The sequence below is a fragment of the Culicoides brevitarsis genome, chromosome 3 (genome assembly GCF_036172545.1).
Source record: "Culicoides brevitarsis isolate CSIRO-B50_1 chromosome 3, AGI_CSIRO_Cbre_v1, whole genome shotgun sequence".
Lineage (NCBI taxonomy): Eukaryota > Metazoa > Arthropoda > Insecta > Diptera > Ceratopogonidae > Culicoides > Culicoides brevitarsis.
The window spans coordinates 20,114,218-20,134,981 of record NC_087087.1 but is presented as its reverse complement, the minus strand read 5'-3'; the positions used below and the strand labels follow the sequence as shown (position 1 = coordinate 20,134,981).

The 20,764-nt window shown below is 30.2% G+C and overlaps 1 protein-coding gene across 1 annotated transcript in view; it reads right to left on the bottom strand.

Annotated features, from left to right (window-relative positions):
• LOC134835295 (dynein axonemal heavy chain 10) overlaps positions 1 to 17,335 on the bottom strand; it is a 28,732-nt gene extending 11,397 nt beyond the window's left edge. The window contains exons 1-35 of the mRNA XM_063850166.1: positions 17,049 to 17,335; positions 16,676 to 16,990; positions 15,281 to 15,491; positions 14,971 to 15,216; positions 14,033 to 14,223; positions 13,696 to 13,981; positions 13,438 to 13,598; positions 13,189 to 13,333; positions 12,597 to 12,710; positions 11,950 to 12,427; positions 11,781 to 11,888; positions 11,550 to 11,722; positions 11,300 to 11,413; positions 10,373 to 10,848; positions 9,926 to 10,087; positions 9,363 to 9,456; positions 8,655 to 8,737; positions 8,225 to 8,519; positions 7,955 to 8,113; positions 7,305 to 7,457; positions 6,750 to 6,879; positions 6,603 to 6,688; positions 6,076 to 6,210; positions 5,389 to 5,810; positions 5,136 to 5,331; positions 4,926 to 5,077; positions 4,651 to 4,732; positions 4,343 to 4,451; positions 3,927 to 4,047; positions 3,290 to 3,777; positions 2,987 to 3,240; positions 1,322 to 1,744; positions 1,061 to 1,250; positions 862 to 935; positions 318 to 428 (exon numbers count right to left, since the gene is read on the bottom strand). Of these exons, the coding sequence (XP_063706236.1) occupies positions 318 to 428; positions 862 to 935; positions 1,061 to 1,250; positions 1,322 to 1,744; positions 2,987 to 3,240; positions 3,290 to 3,777; positions 3,927 to 4,047; positions 4,343 to 4,451; positions 4,651 to 4,732; positions 4,926 to 5,077; positions 5,136 to 5,331; positions 5,389 to 5,810; positions 6,076 to 6,210; positions 6,603 to 6,688; positions 6,750 to 6,879; positions 7,305 to 7,457; positions 7,955 to 8,113; positions 8,225 to 8,519; positions 8,655 to 8,737; positions 9,363 to 9,456; positions 9,926 to 10,087; positions 10,373 to 10,848; positions 11,300 to 11,413; positions 11,550 to 11,722; positions 11,781 to 11,888; positions 11,950 to 12,427; positions 12,597 to 12,710; positions 13,189 to 13,333; positions 13,438 to 13,598; positions 13,696 to 13,981; positions 14,033 to 14,223; positions 14,971 to 15,216; positions 15,281 to 15,491; positions 16,676 to 16,990; positions 17,049 to 17,335 (7,224 nt within the window). The remainder of the gene's footprint in view (positions 1 to 317; positions 429 to 861; positions 936 to 1,060; positions 1,251 to 1,321; positions 1,745 to 2,986; positions 3,241 to 3,289; positions 3,778 to 3,926; positions 4,048 to 4,342; positions 4,452 to 4,650; positions 4,733 to 4,925; positions 5,078 to 5,135; positions 5,332 to 5,388; positions 5,811 to 6,075; positions 6,211 to 6,602; positions 6,689 to 6,749; positions 6,880 to 7,304; positions 7,458 to 7,954; positions 8,114 to 8,224; positions 8,520 to 8,654; positions 8,738 to 9,362; positions 9,457 to 9,925; positions 10,088 to 10,372; positions 10,849 to 11,299; positions 11,414 to 11,549; positions 11,723 to 11,780; positions 11,889 to 11,949; positions 12,428 to 12,596; positions 12,711 to 13,188; positions 13,334 to 13,437; positions 13,599 to 13,695; positions 13,982 to 14,032; positions 14,224 to 14,970; positions 15,217 to 15,280; positions 15,492 to 16,675; positions 16,991 to 17,048) is intronic.
• Between the last annotated feature and the right edge of the window lie 3,429 nt (positions 17,336 to 20,764).

Sequence of the window (20,764 nt, the reverse complement as noted above, 5' to 3'; positions counted from 1 at the left end):
TTGTTTTATAGTCAAATACTTTGGCCCAAAACCTAACCTATTTTATTCCGAACCTAACTACATCGTTTATAGCGTCCTTTTTTCAGTGGTCCAATTGTGGGCAAAAGAAGTCGTTCGGGTTTTTAAAACAGTGTAATTATTTGAAACACACTTTAAATATTGAACGAATTTAAAAAGGGGGAGTTCTGGTTGTTTGACATTCAAACGAACAAACAGATATATACTTTTTGATTAAATTATTGATAAATGGAACAATTATTCAAAATTTTCATTAAAGTTTCATTAAAAATATTATTATAATTTTAAAATATACTCACATCAATAGTTGTTGGTTTGTTCATGTCACGAAAAATGCTTGAAAAAAGTCCATCAATCCAATCTCGTGTATCGGGATCCAAAAAACCATATAACTCAACAACTGAACATGCCTTTATATGTGAATTTCGATAAAATGTATATTTTAGAGAAAAAAAAGTTTGTGAAAAAAAGTTTTACTACAATAACGATGATGAAAAGTTTTTTTTTCATCAAATGTATAGAAATATAATGGAGTGTCAGATACATTTCTACGATTAGGATGGAACACTAGTTAGAGATAATCGTTAACTAAAATTAAAATTGCAAAGCAAAGTAAAAATTATTCTTTGATTTAATTTTTTTGGGTAACATATAGCTTTTTGTTTGGAAGAATATAAAGTATGTAGTATATTTTTTATCCCTATCATATGAAAAATAAAAGTTTTTCAGTTGTTTTTTTTTAGTTTGTAAAATAGAAAGAATTGAAACGTTTTATATGTGATTGAAAGTTTTCGATTGGAGTCATGTGAAAACACAAGTGAAGTCAATTAAAATTGTTAATACCTTTGGGTTCAAAGTTGTACATTTGGTCGGCAATCCCATAAGAATTTGTGCTTTGATCAAAGTGTGTAGAACAACTAAAAAGAAACTCAATTGCATTATGTGTGTTAAAAAGAACAGATGATTTAAAAGCGCATGGATGATTTTTTTAAAATATCTTTATATATTTATAATTTTTTTTTGTATAAAATGACATTTTTACCTGATTTACCGCCGCAAGTCGGTCCTACTATCATTGTGCAATGCCTTGTCATCATAGTCTCGTATAGTTGCAGAATTTTGTCCATTTGATCTGGCAACAGTATCATGTTTTCTGCTTCAAGTGCTTGTTTGACTGCCACATTAAACTCAGGATAGCCGATACGTGGACAATCGACACCCGGGAATAAATCCTATTTGTGTGCACCGCACATAATGAATGATATTTAAGATTTTATAATAGCAGTGAAACGTATAACTCTACCTTTAGCAATCCGAGAAACAATGGGACATCATCAAAGACAAATTTTGGCAAATTCATGTCGCGAAGTACACGCATAAGCACCACATTTTCGGGTATGTCGCATGAAGCACGTTTTACCAGACCTGCCATTCGTAAAACAGAGTTGAGAGAACGCAGGCCCCAGTCGTAATGAGATTGTTTGGATAATTGTTCTCGTGCTAGCTTGTAAAGAACAGTCATTTTTTTCGCTAATACTTTTGCTGTAGCAAATCCATCCGAAAACAAAGATATGAGACAAATTAACTCTAAATCTGGCATTATGCATGTCACTGGTCTGAAAAGCGCTTTCACGGACTCTGGAAGTTCAGTACGTCCAGCATATCCTGGATTCATTGTTATAAAAACACCTATTTTTCGATCAATTTTGATAACATCCCTTTCGAACTGTGAATTGAATTTGTATTAAGTTAGCTGCGCCAAAGTTTTTCACAACATTTTTTCAATCAGCCAAAAAAAATAAATAAATTTGAAGCTAAGGTTATTTTTTACAATTTTTTGAATTCAAAATTTTTGACAAGAGATATTGAAGATAATGGCGTGTTATAATATATTATTATAAGAATTTTCTGTTTCAATTTTTTTCTAAAAATGTATGAGACGAATTCTACGTGAGATGAACGATGTTCAAAAATCATGTCTTCCGATTTTGATGAAACTTTGGGGGATGAAAGACCTATAAAAAATAAGAACTTTTGCGTTTTTAGATTTTCCGATTTCCCCCCCTATCGGGTGTGGGGGGGAAATAAAGGTTTTTCGTTTTTCAGCCATAACTTCCCAATGGAGTACAGTAGATTCTTTTTTTTAAATTTCGATGATTTTTGAGCCATTTTTTACCAAAATTTGAGTTTTCCGGCTATAACTTGGAAAATATTCGTTTGCGAGCATATGTTTCATAGAGAAAAATAATGTGCTTGAGACGACAAATCATATGGGTGAAAAAACATTTTCAAAAATTTTCCGAAAATTTTTGGGAGGGAAAATTTTGAAATTTTTTTTTTCTCCAAAAATGTTAGTTGTCTCGTGTACATTACTTTTCTTCATGTAACATATGCTCGTAAACGAATATTTTCCAAGTTATAGCCGGAAAACTCAAATTTTGGTAAAAAATTTGTTCGAGGGACCTCCAAAATTTGAAAATCTAAATATGCAGTCTTATAGTACGTAAAAAGACCTGTCTATGGACGCACATGGACGCCCCGAGTTCCCCCCTTACCCCCCTTTCAAAACTGTTTTTCAAAAATTTTCCAACATTTTCCGAGAAAAGTTTCTTCCATGATTTGTAGTCCTTGCCAAGACCTTTCCAACAAGCCCACTCTTTTGAATCTACTGTACTCCATTGGGAAGTTATGGCTGAAAAACGAAAAACCTTTATTTCCCCCCCACACCCGATAGGGGGGAAAATCGGAAAATCTAAAAACGCAAAAGTTCTTATTTTTTATAGGTCTTTCATCCCCCAAAGTTTCATCAAAATCGGAAGACATGATTTTTGAACATCGTTCATCTCATGTAGAATTCGTCATGAATATATAGACTCAATATCGAATCAGTTCAAAATTATCTTATTTTTTTGGGACGAAAAATTTGAGAATATTTGGAGAGAATTTTATAAATTAGTCAATATATTACCATAAATGTTTCTACTTTAGATACTAATGCATTGCGGATAGTTTGTAGTTGTGTCGAGATAACGCTCAAAACCGAAATATCTATTCTATTAAATTCGTCAAAGCAACCCCAAGCTCCACACTGAGCAAGACCCGATAATACAGTGCCAATTGCCCGATAATCCATTCCTTCGCCACAGTTAGTAACAATACAAAGAAGAGCCATAGCTTTAGCTAAATCCTTCGTAGTCTCAGTTTTTCCAGTTCCAGCCGGTCCTATAAACATACAATAATAAAAAAAAACTATGAAAGAGATTATACGTACCAGCTGGAGCACCTCCCAGATTCATTGTTAAGGCCTGGGTTATCGTTAAATATATGCGGTCAGTTAAGGGGGTAATGACAAGTCGGCCATTCAACCCCATATATTCGTATCCGTAGTCGAATCTTCCAGTACATTGAAAAACTTGTAAATTGTCTGTCTCTTTTACCCAATAAAACCGTAGTTGGCTTTCCCAACCGAAATCTTGTGCATCCAACACACTATTCCTGACAAATGCTTCAATTATATCGCGAGCATGCACATCAATTGTAGCGATTGTTTTGAATTTTAAACGGTCATTGTTTGATAAATCGGAGCGCACTTTGTTCACCAAATCATCTAGTTGTCGGTTTTGCGATTCAAGGTACTCTTTCATAGCACGTTTATTACCTTGCTTTATTTTTCGAAAAACTTCTTCTACTTCGGCTGTCCACCATGTCTGATTACCAGCGAGACAAATCATTCCTTGGTATAACATTATCCATTCGGACCTAAATCAAAATATTTGTTTGTGTATTTTTGTTTGAATTCCAATTTCAATAAAATTTAATTTGCTTAAATAACCAATTCGAGTAAAAGTGCCGAAGGCAAGTTATTTATACGGCATAAATCTGTATGGCTAGGTTGTATATGTGCATACCGTGGTCTTTGGCGTTCCTTTCCGTAGTCATAAATTGCTTTTTTCGTTATAAAACAATTTGTTTTTCTCATTTCTTGTAGAACGTCATTCATCCAATATTCAACACGACCTTCAGTGAGCACTGTGCAAAATAAATAAAATTAAGAGATAGAATAATAATAATAATATTTTTTTTTTATTGAAAAGAAAAGAAAATATTTTAATAAAGTAATATTATAAAGTTTTCATTTATTGCTTAGAGAACATTCTACTATCACAGTGATGGACTCAAACATTTTTAAGAAAGGATCGTACCTATTTTATTTGCCTACTGTTCATAAATTTATTTTTTGTCCATTTATGTAAATAATAGAAGAAAAAATGGTATGCCACTGCGATGTTGTTTTTTATTATATTAAAAAAATAAGTTAATTTACCCGCATTTCTGAATGTCATTATCTCGCCTTCACTTGATATCATTGCTATTGCTGTTGGCCGATTTGAGGTATCTTGAGCAAGGCGTAACGCTTTGATGTTGTCAAACATCTGGGCAAATAGTCATTTATTATTTTAATTAGGTTTACACGTTTTAAACCAACGAGAAATTTTCATTGGATTGGAATTTGAAAAACATGGAAGAACAAAATGAATCAATTAATTAAAATTGGAACAGGAAAAAATTAGAACTAACAAGCAAATAGTTGATATAGGACAATTGCTTAAAAATGTTTTTTTCATTTCTTACTTTTATCATGTGTTCTTGTACAGCGTCGGGTTCTGTGTTTCCCAGAATCGTAAGCAATTCTTCAGTCGAAATAAAGTAAAACCTTTAAGATACAAAGCAGATAATTTGAGGTTAATTTATTTTTTAGTAAAAAATCAGTGTTAATTCTAGAATGCAAAAAAAGTTTGAAATATTAAAGACAACAAAAATAAAAAAAAAAAACATCAAAATAACACATTTTGGTCGACATTCTTAAACGAATGTCAAGTTTTGTACAACAAAGGTTTTGTTTTTACCGAGGAAATATTTTTCTTTTTGATGTTAAGTAGTTGTTTAACGATTTTTGGCACATGTCCAATCCATTGCTTAACTCCTTAAATTCTTGTAATCGATTTTCAAATAAACACACGTCAATGACTTTTGGATTAGAAGCAGCTTCTTGCATTAACTAATTGATTGGAAAAATAATAAAATGTTATCTTTTTCATTAATTGCATAAATTTTACCTTTTTGAAACATGTATCGATTAAGTCGAATTTTGATGCTTCATCTGGCAACTGTGCTCGCATGTCACTACCAATAAAAACTCCCTCAAGATACATCCATTTGCGTTGTGTTGCAATTATTTCGTCAATAGTTTCTGAAACAAGTGCAAGACGCTTTTCCCACGTTTGGACAAGGTTCAAAAAAGGACCAACAAACCTATCAAAATATTAATAGTTTAAATGATTAAAAGTTTGGACAGAATATTAAACGTACTGAGATGCTGCCATCGATTGTAAAGTCATCAAGTTATCGTCTAGTGTTGTGTTTATTTCATCCACGCTTCCTAGAATGTAACCTCGATCATCACCTGCTTTTATATGTTTGATGACAGTGAAGAAAATATCATCCCATGCAGCAATGACTTCTTTTAATCCCTTATCCAACATTAATTCTTTGACGGCATTGTTAATAATTTCGTCAGTGATGTCCGAAAATCTGTGCAACTCCATCGAAAACATATTTTCTAATGTAAATCGTTCCGGTGCCATGTCAAAGTACTGTCCTGTTTTCTCCATCAACATTTTCCAATGTCGTTCACGTAATGCTTCGTTCTTTAAGCTAACCATCAACGGAATCGTGTTTTTAAATTGCTTCATTTTTAGGTCTAGTACTTGACCGATAGCTAGTTCACGTATCTTTGAGAAGAGTCTTAATTTTTAATCAAAATAAAAAATACACATGCAAACATAAAGCGATTGCACAAAAAAACTAAAATAATTTAAATGAATGATTAGAAAGTTTTTACAGTGGGTGTATCTCTACAGTTATATGAGGAAAAAATCATTCTTGGAATAAAAATTTTACATTTTGGATTGTGGTCTTTTTGTCACATTCACTTTTAATAAATCTCTACGTTTCTCGAAAAAGTTTTCCATTGATAAAATACTTTTAAAAACTCACCACTTTAGGAAATTTTCTAAACTCTTTTATGAAATTCTCGATACCATCAATTAAAGCTTGAGGATTTAAATTAATCCATAAAGTTTTTGACCAAGTTTCTCTAGCTTGTTTTTGCTTTCTGTACAAGTCGTATATCTGGGTGTGTTATAAAAAATATTAATAGAAAAAAATGCAAAACATATCCGGAAAATAGACAAAAAAAAATACAGAATACAAAAAACCCGTTGAAAAACCGAGCCACTAACAGTGAAAATGAAATCACAACAAGAAAAAAAAATAAATATCCAACTAAAAAACAGAACAGTGAAAAAAGTTAAACGCAAATAGAAAATAAGTAGAAAAGTTATTCTATTCCGTTTTTCACGTTGCGTAGCCCTTGTATATACAAAAGCCAAACTAGTGAAACAACGCGACGTTTAGAGTGACAAAAAACATTACAGGGGAAAACATTAAATTAAAGCAAGATTTTTAGGCAATATAATTTAATTTTGTTAAAGAAAACGATAGAAAAACAGATAAAAACTTACATGATGCATTCCTTCAAATTCAGATTTACATCGTAAAAAGTCACTATAATCGGCTATCGGTATATCGAATAACTTTTCATCAATTACTGTAAAATTAAATTTTTTAGTTAATTTATTTCTAAGAAATAGTTAGAGTAAAATTATTACCTAGCTGAACTCGACGTTTTTCAAGAAGCTCAAAATCAGTTACATATTTTTTCATCAACACTGTGCCTACATCCATGTCCTCTACACTCCCAGGACCGTTTTTTTGAAACCCATCCACAAAATCATTTAACTTAAAATAATAAAAACAGTGATTTTTTGTGGTGAGGTATGTATGTGTGTATGATATGAATATATTTTATGTTTTGTATTCTTTATCTGTTCCAAAAACTTATTTTGTTTCTCATTTTCTCCATTATCATTTTGTATCAAAAATGATAAGGAGGAGTTTTTAAATTAAATATGTATATGTTTCGAAATACTTCTAAAGCTTTTTCATATCAAATGACTGATTTTTGTAGCCCTTTAATGTTATTTTAGTTGTCTTTATACAATTTGATATATTGAAGTGTTTTGATGAAAACATACCTCAAATTAAAAAAAAAATGTTTCTAAAACTTAAATAACGCAACACGAAACAGAACAAGCTGCTGGAACTATCATAACATATTCTATATAAATAATAAAATTTCTTATGCAGATTTTAAATTCTCTTACTTCATCGCAAAACATATTGATTTCATTGAATGTCATTTCAGCAAACTTCATTTTAGTTGGTTCCAATGTTGTTTGTCGATAAAATGCTGAATTAAACAGATTTTTCCATCGACGTTCCAAATGGTAAGACATAAGAATATCACCGTATGGAAACTATGTTCATATTTTGGTGACAGGATATTCAACAAAAAAAAATGGGAAAAAATAGATTGAGTTGTTGATAATTGATAAATCAATACTACTAGAAACATTTGTCAGTTAGATGAAATGCACCTAGGTATATGTACATAAGCATAGCAAAAGGAAGATGGAATAGGTATGCGAAAAAGATTTTTATGTGCAAAACATTTTAATTGTTTCAAATTGAACAAAAAACTGCACCATTAATCAAATATAAAAGGATTTATGGTACACATTTTCACTGATCAAAACATTTTAAAAGACAATAAATCTGACAATAATTTAGAAAAATCATTTAAGCAAAACTTGTGATAAATGGTTGGAATAACAGAGAAAATCAAATATTTGCCTTCTCATCACGAAATTCCTTGTACACTATGCTTTTGTTATATTGTCGATATTTCTACTCTAAAATATTTCTTCATTTTCCATTCTAGGTACAATCAGCCTTTAGATAAACATTCATGCACCTTTATAGAATGCTCCTCGAGTACATTATACGTCTCTTGTATTTCCTTAATTCTTAGTTCCATTGTCATTGTTGTTGTTTGTATTGTGCTAATTGTTTGCATAACTATTTTAAAATCCGACAATCCTTTAATATTGCGATCCAGGTCGTCTCGTAATGTCTAAAAGGAAATTAATATGCATTTACTAATTGTACTAAATCAAACGGTATCTTCCGTGGATCTAATTTCTGAATTATAAAAATTGATATTATTTGTCAGTTCAATATTTACCTTTATATAATCCTTTATGTCCATCATATTTTTCCTTGTTTTGTCAGCTAAAATATTTCCTAGTATATTACGCCATTCGACAGCATGGTTAATAATGCTTTTAATTAACGGTTGCAAATTAATTCGAATTGATTTTATGTCATAATATGGTTTTTGCTGTTCCAAATCATTGACAATTTGCGTATAAAATATAAATTTTTCATCTGTCTCTGCAAGGGGAACACTCTTTTGTGTTATAAACTTTTCACAAATTGTTACTTTATTATATAGCCAAAGGCTTTTGTACTTTTGCCATCTGTTTACAAAAATTAAAAATGAGAAAGATATTCACATAATTTAAATGGACAAAATATATAGATAGTAAAATAACACTGACTCATTAAACGAACAAATATATATTTAAAATGTATTAAAATGTTACAACACTTACTTAGATAAATAAATTCTGATTTCACTAATTAAATTTTGAATGGTGCGCTGCAATGAAGATATTAATTCAGCAATTTTGGGTATCTGTAAAATAAATTTTTAATGAAGACGGAAGGTGTGAGTAAACTTTTCTCTGATACATCAGTTAAATGTAGAATTAAGTTATTGCTGTTGTTCTGAAAAAACATGTTTTTTGTTTATTAAAATACATTTTTCGCCAACGATATGAATTGCTAATCCTGTTGTTGTTGTGATACACCACAATAAATGTTTAAATCAAAATTATTGTTAAAAACTCCCAGATGTAAAATTAAATAATAATGACTATTTATGTATATTAACAATTTAAAGAGCGGACTATTTTTTTCAGATCAATTCACAGATCAAACTCAACATTTAAATATTTTTAAAAAGAATTTTAATGTTTTTCTCAAACACGATTGTAGATGAATTCAAGATGAATTGTTTGGTAAATAGTTTCTAACTCTATGTACCTGTTTTTAGTTCAAGATATAGGTTTAAGATACACACAGCAAAATGCAACTTCAAAAATGTTTCACATTACGTCTATCCTTACTTTTTCCAAAAATCAAATGGTAATTATGATTATGATTGATTGATCATGATTATTTGTTTATTATTTATGTGAAACGTTTTTCAAATTACACTTTACCTTAATAAAAAAGTAACAAATTAAAATCATCTGTACCTGTACTATATCTTCGTAGAAGGTAAATACGTAATTATTTTTAATTGGGCATGGAAGGCATGTGTCTGACATCCATCGTCGGAAGCATTTGATTCTTTGTTGTTGAAGTGATGATATGAAACAAAAAAAAACAGAAAAGGTTTTAAACAAATTGCAGTTTAAATAGAATTATCTTGATTTGTTAACGATCAATATTTTTTTTTTTATAAATGGATAAGTAACAAATAATGCAAGTTACTGTTTAATGGGTGTAATTATTTGAACATTGTATCCTTATTAAAATTTTTTAAAAGTAGTCAATAAAAAATTGCAAAAATTTACAAACAACGAACAAAAAAACATTGAATATTAATAGTATTTTTAGTTTCTCTGACAAATCTTAATAATATGATTTGCTTTTTTTTCTTTTTTTTTTTTGAAACCACAATTTTTGTTTTATATTTATACACTTTTCATACCATTAGGAGCACATTTACACTTAGAAAACAGCCAAAACAAAACCTAAGAGTTTTCACGGTTCTCTTTTGTTGTATTTATTCACACAATAAATCGTTGGTTATTACCTCTCAAGAAAATCTTTCACTGAATGAATGACAATATTATACACTTCTGTTTCTGTTGGTTTCATTACGATTTCAGGTGCTGATAAAATGGCATCCACTTGAAACATGGGTTTATTTTGATTAATGGATCCAATGAATTCCTCTAGATTTCGTGTGATGAATCTTAAATTGTAATCACATAAAAAGCCATCAATGAGAAAGTAAACATAATAAAATGATAAAAAAAGGTGGAAGAGAAAAAAATCCATTTCAATTTAAGTATGTACATTGTATTTTGTATTCAAATATTTTCATCGCCATGGTCAATGTCAATGTATTTATAAAATTGTAAGTAACTAAATTTTCTCTTTCTCGTGATGAAAATATTTTATGTAAGAAAAACAAAAAGATAATAACTGAAATACATACATTATATATATGTAGGTAACTTGGTTTAGTTCAACATACCTTACTATACAACTAAATGCTTCCTTTTCCCAAAATTTATAATAATATTTCATTTTATCAGATAAACCAGTATTGGTGCCCAAAACTAAGCTCTCCAATTTTATTAATAGTGGACCAACAGAGTCATACAATTTTTGTATTTGTGCCATTTTACCAGTACGCTTTCTCTCAATCGTCTTAAAGTACTCAATACATGACTTGACTTGGTCCCGAACTCGCACTTTTGTGTGATGTTGTTGAATCCGTTCATTACAACCATCCACAGCATTTTCTAATGGACTTTCCAAATCAATGACTCGCTGGGGAGGCTTTAGAATGGATTTCCTTTTTTCCACTTGACCACCAAATAATGGAAGCAATAACTCATCTTGCTCAAAGACAAACAATGAAGATTTTCTAAGGCGTTCAATGCGATTTGTTATATCACGACTTATATTATTTATTTGTACAACCATTGATGTGAGCTGCTTCAGTAACTAAAAAAAAACAAAAAAGATATATACTTTGTGGTTTTTTCTACAATGCCATTATCTAAAGAAAATATGTAAAGCAAAGACTTTAACAACTGTAGCGTATTTAGGGGAAGATGGGGGTACATTCAGACAGAAAACAGACACATTTTCCTAATTTTCTCAAAATTTGAAAAAAATTTCCGAAATTTGTTTTTGGGAGCTCAGTTGGTCTTAAGATGCCGTCGTTTTGGCATATTTAGATTTTGGATCCGGAACATGGAGATAATGGCTGTTTAAACATTGCCCCATGTCTGAAACTACCCCATCTTCCCCTAAGTAATTTTTCTTTTTTTTTTAATAGTAGGATTCTTGCCAATGTGAAGAAAATAAACATAAACGGATGGACTTCCAAATGTGTAAAATATTTTCACCGAAAAACATAAAATGTGCTAGAAAAGAAAGAAAAAATTATCACCGCTTGACATTTTTTTGCGAAATTCCGTATATTTAGTGCCTGCCAAGTATAGCGACCTAGACCAGCTTGAATAATTGATTCTACTTTGTATAGATGTTCTCGCAGAAAATGGACCTTAAAAATGAAGAAGATATAAAACAGTTGTTTAGAAAGATCAAAAATACAGAAACAGAAGAAAAACGAGACAAAATTACTCATTTAGATATATGTTACACAGAGTTTAGTTTATGATGATTTAAAGTTTTCATACCTCAGCAACACTCAAGCCCATCACAATGTTATTATATTTGTCAATCATGTCGGAAACAGCTTCTACATCGGAAAAAAGAAGATTTTTACGCATAATTGCTAGTCGTATTATTGGATTTACAACAAATCCTAAATACTCAAATTGCTGCCCTTCAGTAATGACATCAAAAATTGCTAATGTAAAGAAAATAAATTATCTTATGTAAATTTGTGTGGACAGTGAAAATATCACCATAGGAAAAGTTCACAGCAAATTGTAGTTTGAATTCAATTAAAACACTTTCACCAATTACTTCTTTCCACGTCGGTACATTTTCTTGACGCATTGCTTTGACCATTACTAAAAAAGAAGAAAAATGAAACTCAAAATCTAAATTAAATCGGAGTCTAGGTAGTTTTACGCCTTGCTTGCTGCATCGTAAACTCTGCACTAGAATCCACTGTTTTGACACTTGAAATTGATTTATTAGCTTTCAAATATTTTTCCGCAAATGCTAAATGTTGGTTTTGATCTTCTTTCTTGTTAGACATCCAGCCAACAACTTTGATCAATCTATCTAGTTTTCCTGTTTTTTTCATTTGTAATGCAGAACCAAGCCCGGATGGACGTCTATTTGTTTTACTTTGCTGTACACTCAAAACTGAGGGAGATGGTGTTGTTTCACTAATACTCTCTTTATTAGTGTTGTACAAAAACTCTAATTTTAAAATATTCCGCTTCATTACACTGTTAATGATAAATGTTGCCTTTGTAGAAAACTTTTCAAAGTGTTCCTTTTCGTAGTCACGCATATCTTGTACCAATGAAAAATATTGACTAAATGCCGTGCGTTTCAAATAGCTTTTTTCTAACGCTGGATCTGTCCCACTAGTTTCAATCTAATATACGGTGAAAGAAACAGTGTATTAACAAATTATGTGTGAAAATTCATAACGAAGCTTGCATAATCTAATTAATACTCAAAATTTATTTTATCTGACATTTACATCATTTTGTTTACTGAATAATACAAATTGGATTTGAATTCAACATGAATAATGTACTTACACGTCGGAAAGCAATGACAGATTTTTTTAGCTTTTCGTAAAGAAAACGTTCCCAAAAAATAGATCCTTGGTGACATGGTTGATTTCGCAAAAGAGGCGGGTTGTTTTTGCTTTTCTAAGTTAAAGAATATTACAAAAAAAATTAGTTGACATGTCAGAAGAGATGGCATTAGCTATGTCACGTTTCGACTTAGTGACAAAAAGTTTAATAGTGATAAAGCTGACGGACCGCAACAAAATAAGAAATAGGTATCTAATTATTATAACTGTAGAAATCGAATAATTTTTCATTTTGGCCTACACAGGAAAAAAATATTATTGTTCAATTTTTAATGATTTTCCTATTTTACTTATTATATATTATATTATATTATATATATATTGTATATTATTATTATAGTATCCAATTTTTAAATTTATTCATTTATTTTTAGTTTGAAATATCAAAATTATTAACAAGCAAGGGTTATAAAAAGTAAAAAATCATTTATTTCATATAATTTATAATGAAAAAGTATTTCAAAACCTATAGATAGTTTTCAATCAAAGAAACAATAATGAAAAAACTACGTAAAAGTCGAAATTAAAATTACCATAAATTCATGCTCAACTGCACCAACTTCAGATACAAACTGTTTCATAATACTTTCATGCTTTGTCGATAAATACTCAGCCAATTTATTTTGAGGAGCATATTTAGCAACTACACCCAAGTATTCAATACCTTGATCAGCAGATCTTAAAAAAGCAACAAAACAAAATAATTAATTTGTATCAACTATAACTTATTTCTTGGAACAAATGCATGAACGTAAGTAATTTAAATTCTATTTATTGTTTACCTAAAATGTTGTATACAATGATCCAACACCATTTTCGCATCATGTTCCATTTGCTCGACACTCTTGTAGAAATAATCCAATGTTGCTTCCCAGTTGTCAACGTTTCCACGACGAAATACGTCATAATCAACTGTGACTATATTATTAATAAGTTGATACACCTTTGAAGTGGAAAAAAGTAATTTAAGTTATGCTTCTTCTCTTCGATCATACAAAGGCATGCAAATAAATTATACAAGAGGGGAGAAATTAAATTACTTTCTTGAGCATACTATCCACCTCTTCGGGGTGGGTAACTATTGAGCGTAAATTGTTGTTAAAAACCGTTTCAAAAATAATAAAAGTTGAGGCAATTTTTGCAATATCACGGCAGATTCGAGCAATATGATCTAATTCGCTGAATATTTTGACTTTGTCAAACTCCCATCTTGATCCAACACCAGAGTTCTCGATGTAAGTTCTTGTTTCTACATATGATTGTTTCCATCGATCAAGAAGCTCAGCACAATAGTTAGCAGTTTTAAGAATTGTTTTTGAATTAGCTCTAAGAGAATTGTGATCAGTTTCTTAAAAAACAAACAGTTTTAATACTTACTTAAAAATGAGTTCTAAATTAGCAATTCTTTTGATTTTTGTATTAAAAACATTAGATATTTTCGCAAGCAAATTCAGCATATTTTCGTCACGGCAATAATAATTCGACATGGTCCATATATGACGGAGACCAACCATCATATTGGGTATAATGGACATAATAAAATCAAAATCCTCGTCATCTCTTATTTTCTAAAATGCAAAAGAATCGTTTATCGTTTCATGAACATACATATTAAGATTCTATAGTAAGTTTTGTGTGTTGTTAGCTACCTAGTGAAAAACTTTGCATATAAAAATCTACGATGTGAACACCAATGAATTGTATGTTTGACATGAAAAATCACGTGTTTCTTTGTGTCGCGAATTACAATTTTTCACACGTTCACTCAAAAAAAATATATGGTGAATCAAGTAGGTTTGAAATTGAGAAACTTCAGAATTATATAAATTTTTTTTTTTATATAAATTTTGAGCATTTAAAACAAAAAACTACTTTTCTATATGTTTAATTAATTTTTTAACGTTTTTTATTCATGTAAGGATATATTTCATGTTTTTATTGTATTTTTGTCATTATAAAGAATTTTAATCATAATAAATAATTGGTTGGCTTTTAACAATTCAACTATTTGACGTGAAAGTGAAATCAGTTGATCTGATTTATTTAAGTGAAGAAAAATTCGAAACAAGTGAACACAATTTAAGGGATTTAATCAAGTATTTTCTTCCACTTATAGCTCAATATGTGGCAAATTAGTAGAATGAAAAAGATATACATTTGAGTTTGGCAGGCATTTGTAACAAATAAACATGTTCTGAATCAGGATACAAATCACTTAACAAAGGTTTCAAAATTGTTTAGTTGATTGCATTGTTGAAGTAAATGTTTTGTTAATTCGTTGCATTCCAAAGATTAAAAACAAACATTATACTTACAACTAAGTACTCTTGTAAGGTTGATAGATATTCGGCATTCTCTTTGGCAAGTTTGTATTGCTCATGTAATTTATCTTCAATTATTTGAAGTTCTTCGATAAGAGATTGACCTATTACAGAATGCTTTATCTTGTCGATCATTGTTTTTGCGAAGCTGCTATTAATTTGCTCGAGTAGATTGTTCGACTCTTGTTCCCATTCAATCCAACGTGTGTATTCGGCAAGAGGAGAATATTCCTCTGGTTCCTTTTTCAATACAAGATGATAAGGTTAAGGCAAACATAGTATCTCTGTTATTATATTTTGTTACCTTATCGGTATTTGTTGAGAGAACTTTATTCAAATACTTCACCCAACCTGTCACTACTTCTTCGACTTGTAATTGCGTTAGCTCATCGATTTGTACCTTTTTCGGATCCAGCTTAATTTTCACCTTTTCCTCATCATCCTTGATATATTCTTGACCGGGTGCGTTATATTGCGTTGGTAAATTGAAGGCACATAACACATGATCAATTGTCCTTTAGTGGTTATATTCATTTTCGGCATATGTATTGTTGTTCCAAAATCGTGTGTGTGTGTGTGTGTGAAAAGCCGCACATAAACAAGGAAAATCAATTGAGAAGAAAAAATATTTATCATACTGTACGTATTTGTAGAGGTATAGAGAAAAGGAGGTACAAATAAAAGAAACACGTAAAATTAATCTTAAATACTTTCATGTCAATTTGTCTTAATATAAAAATAATTTTTTTCTTGAACTGGGATTTTTCGACTAGAAACGACGAATCTCGTTTTCTCAATAAAAAAATTCTAGAATGGATTGTACTAATTAACCAATTAGCGCTTAAATTAACTTTATTGATATTTTTAACTATTTGCGACGTTGAATTTAGGTTTTTTTTTTAATTAGGAATGAAAATGGGAAAAAATACTTTTTTCCTTTTTTAATTCGGCTAGGAAACATATTTGGCCAAAATTTTTTCTTGATTTCTCAAGGAATTCAACTAGGAAAAAAATTTCGTCTCCTACTGGAATATCACAAGGAGACCTCAAATTTTTTTCCTAAAATTTTCCTTGTACTCCCTAGTGTATCCTAGTTATGCTATTCCTAGCCTACCTAGTTGCCCTATTACTCCCTTGTAGCCCCTCGTGGTTTCCTATTGGAAACTTCCTAGTGCAAAACTCTCCTAGTGGTTTTGGGCTCTGTGTGTATCTTTTAAATATTTTTTTAGGTTTTTGAGAAAAAAACTATATCTAAATAAGAATTAAATAAATAAAAAGACCTCAAAAAATTATATTATTAATGTTATTTATGTTAGAGCGGACGATTGATAATAGGTATTATTGGTTAGAAAGATCAAATAGAGTAAAATAAACTCACGTCGCGTGATTCGATTTATTACTTTTTGTTTGTTGTGTGTGAGTATTGAATTAAATGTCTTATGTGAATTTAGCTAATAAAGACAAAAAGATAGACATAAAATTCTCACCTACATATGTAGAACAAGTTATTGAAAGGAAAAGACATATTTCTTTAATTGTGTAAGTTTTCGGAAGTTTGTTATAATGCAAAATTCTCAAAATAAAGAACATAAGCGTGTTATACGTTTTTCAAAATTAATATAGATAAAAAACATTCTTACTTTAGGTGAATTTAGATAGAAAATATTTTGTAAAATAAAAATCAAAACATGTAACATACCATTCAATACACGAAACAAATTTATCTAGGTTAGTCAGAAAGCTTTCTTTGATTGCGGACTTTTTAACATCAACATCCATCATTTTGTTACGGTCGATTTCGGCCTTATCTGTTACTATTTTTAGTAACTTTTCCCATTTTTCTGATACAGTTTCGCGTATAGAGTACGTAGATGATGTAGTTGTCGCAACACGAGAAACTTGTGAGACTAAATCTGCAAAATCAGTTTTTACAGACTCACCACTGGGAGTTAGGGACATCGAAGGACGACGAACTCGAGAGCCTAAATGAGAATCATCACCAGTTGCATGAAATCTATAAAATGTACGTTAATATTTGCTTTCCTAAATGAAAAAAAAAACAACAAATCTACCCGGTCTTTTTTGCTTTAACCGCTATCAGTCTAAAATCTGAAGGTCGCGAGTAGTCAATTAAACAAGTATTTGACCTGGCTCTCTTTAATTCCGCTTCTTCATCCTTTTCAGATCCGTTTTTCAATAAATTTCCATCGAATGGTGTCATTGTCGTTGATGTGGCACCGTCAATCTTTGGAACGCGGTATTGAATGTTTACCATTGGTTGATAAATTTTTTCCAGATACTGTTTAATATTGTATATCATGGATCCACGAACGGTTCCAAAGAGTACTCTGTTTGGCATTTCCGAAAAGCAGTCATCGTTGCAGTCATAAATGTCTATTGGCATATCGTACCGTCTTAGCATGTAAAAATAGTTAGTAGCTGCGTCAAAATCTTCTAGTCTCTTACAACCAAACTGGATGTGAAGGACTGGAGTTTTGATAAAAGCAGGAATTTTTTTCTATAAAGTAATGAAACTTGTATCTAACACTATGAAAAAAATTAAATATATCATACAATAACTGGGATCATTTTTGGTTCGTTATCCAATTGAATATCTTGTTCTGCTTCAGCTTCTGTAAATAAACCATTGAATCATATTTCATATATAGAAATTGGCAGAAAAAATTTCACCTCGACGTCTTCCTTTCGTTTTTTTCTCTTTAACTTTTTTACCTGTGATTTTAAAAACAGAAAATTGTATGAAACTGTGCATTACATTTTAAGAAAATTTCACATTACAAACATAAAATTTATATTAAGGAGTGATACAAACCAGCGTCTTCCGCTTCCTCGGCTGCATGCATTATATATTAAATGAAACATATTTTTTTATTGGTAGCAGTCAACTTATATAATATTATAAGGAATAAGGAGTATATAAGAATTACAGTTAGCATATTTTAACGCAATACATGCGTGTATATGTTTGTCTGCTTAATTCTAAAAACTCACCAATTCTGGTTATTGGATCTGAAGCAATTTCACTGAAATATTCAAGATCTAATTTTGCATCTAAGTCTTCTTCCTTTATATCCTTACTTTTTTTTACTGGTGTTATTTCATTCGATACAAGCAGCAATAAAAAAATGAAAATCAAAAAAACTTCAGGTAAAGTGGAAATTAAATAAACAATTCAAACAAAAATTAAACACATGTCGTACGTTTTGTATCTGATGCTAATGGATGCACTTTAAACGAAACTGAATTTTTGAAAGTTTTGCTTAATAATAAGCACAAATTAAAGGCACTAAGCGGGTATGCAATATCATTACAAGATGTTGCTAAATTACAAATAAACAAGTCTTCACAAATCATTGTATAAATGATATTTTGCTTTATAAAACACTAAACTTATTTTATGGAGTTTGTGTTGTGTCTCTTAATGTTTGTGAATTAAAAAGTTTCATTTAAGAGAATTTTTGATAGCTCCTTATATGTTTTGAAGATTTCTTGTCTATACACATCTATTCTGTTTATAATAACTGAGTTTCCAATTTGACGATAAAATAGGAACTTACTAATTTTGTTGAAAAAAAAACAGGGTAGTAAATAAAAATAATATTTCAACTGTGGAAATCTTTTATAGCGTTTTTGATAAAAGTTTAAAAAATCACTCAAAAATTAAAATCTCTATTGAAATTTAGATGAAAGAAAATTACGGTCACTTAAAATCATAAAAATCATAAGGCTTTTTTTGCAAAAATTTCTATTTTTGTAAAATTTAAGTTCAAATAGTTTTAATTTTTGAGCTCAAATTTAAAAAAAATATATGAATTAAAATTAATTCAATGGTATACAATAATATCATACATATAGCTCTGAACATATTTAACACTTTTCGCCTAAATTCAAATAATAAATGTATAGAACTTTAAAATATAATTACAAAATAGTACTACATTTGAGAAAAATATAAATGAATATGAAGAAACTTGGAGCTATATGGAAATAAATATACAATAAAATTATCTATCGCTCTTTCTGCATTTTAATTAAGATAAATTAAACGAAGTGCAATCAATATCACTGAATGTTACAGGAAATAATAATCTCTTAAAAGAGGAAAAATATCCATGACATTCTCAAGTAATGATAATGAATGACATTTAATAAAAGTTAAATAATGTCACTCTTGATTGCTTGATTTATCACATAATACAAATGTATGTACGTAAATTACTTTGCGGAATAAAACAAACAAAAATACCTTTTCCTTTCTTTCCCCGTTTGTCCTTGACCCCGTCAATTTCCGGCGGAGGCGTTGCTGGGGTAGGCGCTTCATGAAAATAAATAAACAAAAATGTGTTTTGTTATTGTTATAGTAACATTGATAAATAGTGGTCGGTTATTAATTTACTAGAATAATTATCAAAATGTGAAAATTGGTGGATCGTAATTTTTCTTACCTAGTTCCATAACAATGATTTCCTTTTCCACCATACGGTCGTAGAATGTGCGATGTATAAAGAAGATCCGACGTTCCAAATCTTGCACGCCTTGCAGCGAATCATCCAAAAAGTTTTTGATCTGGTCATGGTATTGTATTATAACTGGCTCAGTGTACTCTCGTTCTGGCACGCCTAAAAGATTGGATAATCGATGACGAAGCCACTCGATTCGGTCATCCATCTTTTTATCAATATTTATTTATTCTAATTTTTTATTTGAAATCCACTTTTTTTCAAAGCGTCTCTAAATTGCATTTAAGCAAGTTAAATGAAGCGTCAAACTACACAGAAGATGTTTGCTCAACTGACAACTTCTGTTTGTTTGGTTGCTAGCAACTTACTTTGATTTATTTTCCGGCAAATACAAATACATGTATGGCACAATCAAGGCAAAAAAATAAAAGTATCATCATAGCAACCAAGTGTATGGAAAATTTTGCAAAAGAAGGAGATACAAAATGCAATTGCTTGTTTGTATAAAGAACAAATATTTTATTTCTCTTCCAGAATTTTTGGTGCACATTTATGTACGTATTCTTTTTGTGCATGGGAATGACATTAAATTATATAGGTACCTACGGTTAGTTAGGAACACTTAATTGTGTTTACTTCACGTTTTAAACATGTGGGAAAATGTTTCTATCGCTAGTTTTCTCTGTTGAAAATTTTATTAATAATAATAGAAGTATTCCTTGTTAAACTTTATTTTGTATATTTCTGGATGTTAAAAAGTTTATTTTCAACAAATATTCCCAAACCATAGAGAAGGACATCTCTCTCGAAAGAAGGTTGTTGGTGGTGTAATAAGTTTATGCAAACAATTGTAAAGAACATAAATAATCTTTTGTCGAGTATCTGTTGTTGTATGGCACTTGACTCCCATTCACCTAGAAGTACGAATATATGAAGCACAAACAATTATTTGGTCAATTTGTTTTTGTTATGCTTTACTTAACTCTAATAATTTTTAGTATTAAAAAGAGTTTACACACATATGAACGTACCGAAACAAGCCCAACGATCGTCTGACACATCCGGAAACTCATATTTACATGAACAAATTTTGTGATCCTTACAGAATGCTTTTGGAATACAATGGTTATCATACATACATTGTGTACCAATTGCACCGATGCAGGTTTCATTCTTTGAATCTGGTCTAAAGCCGTAACTGCATTCACAAAGATTTGACCTACCACAAAAGTATGCATGACTTCGGCAATCGTTTGTGCTGCGACAAAATTCTTTGTATTCTGAACGTAGTAGATCAATTTATGCAA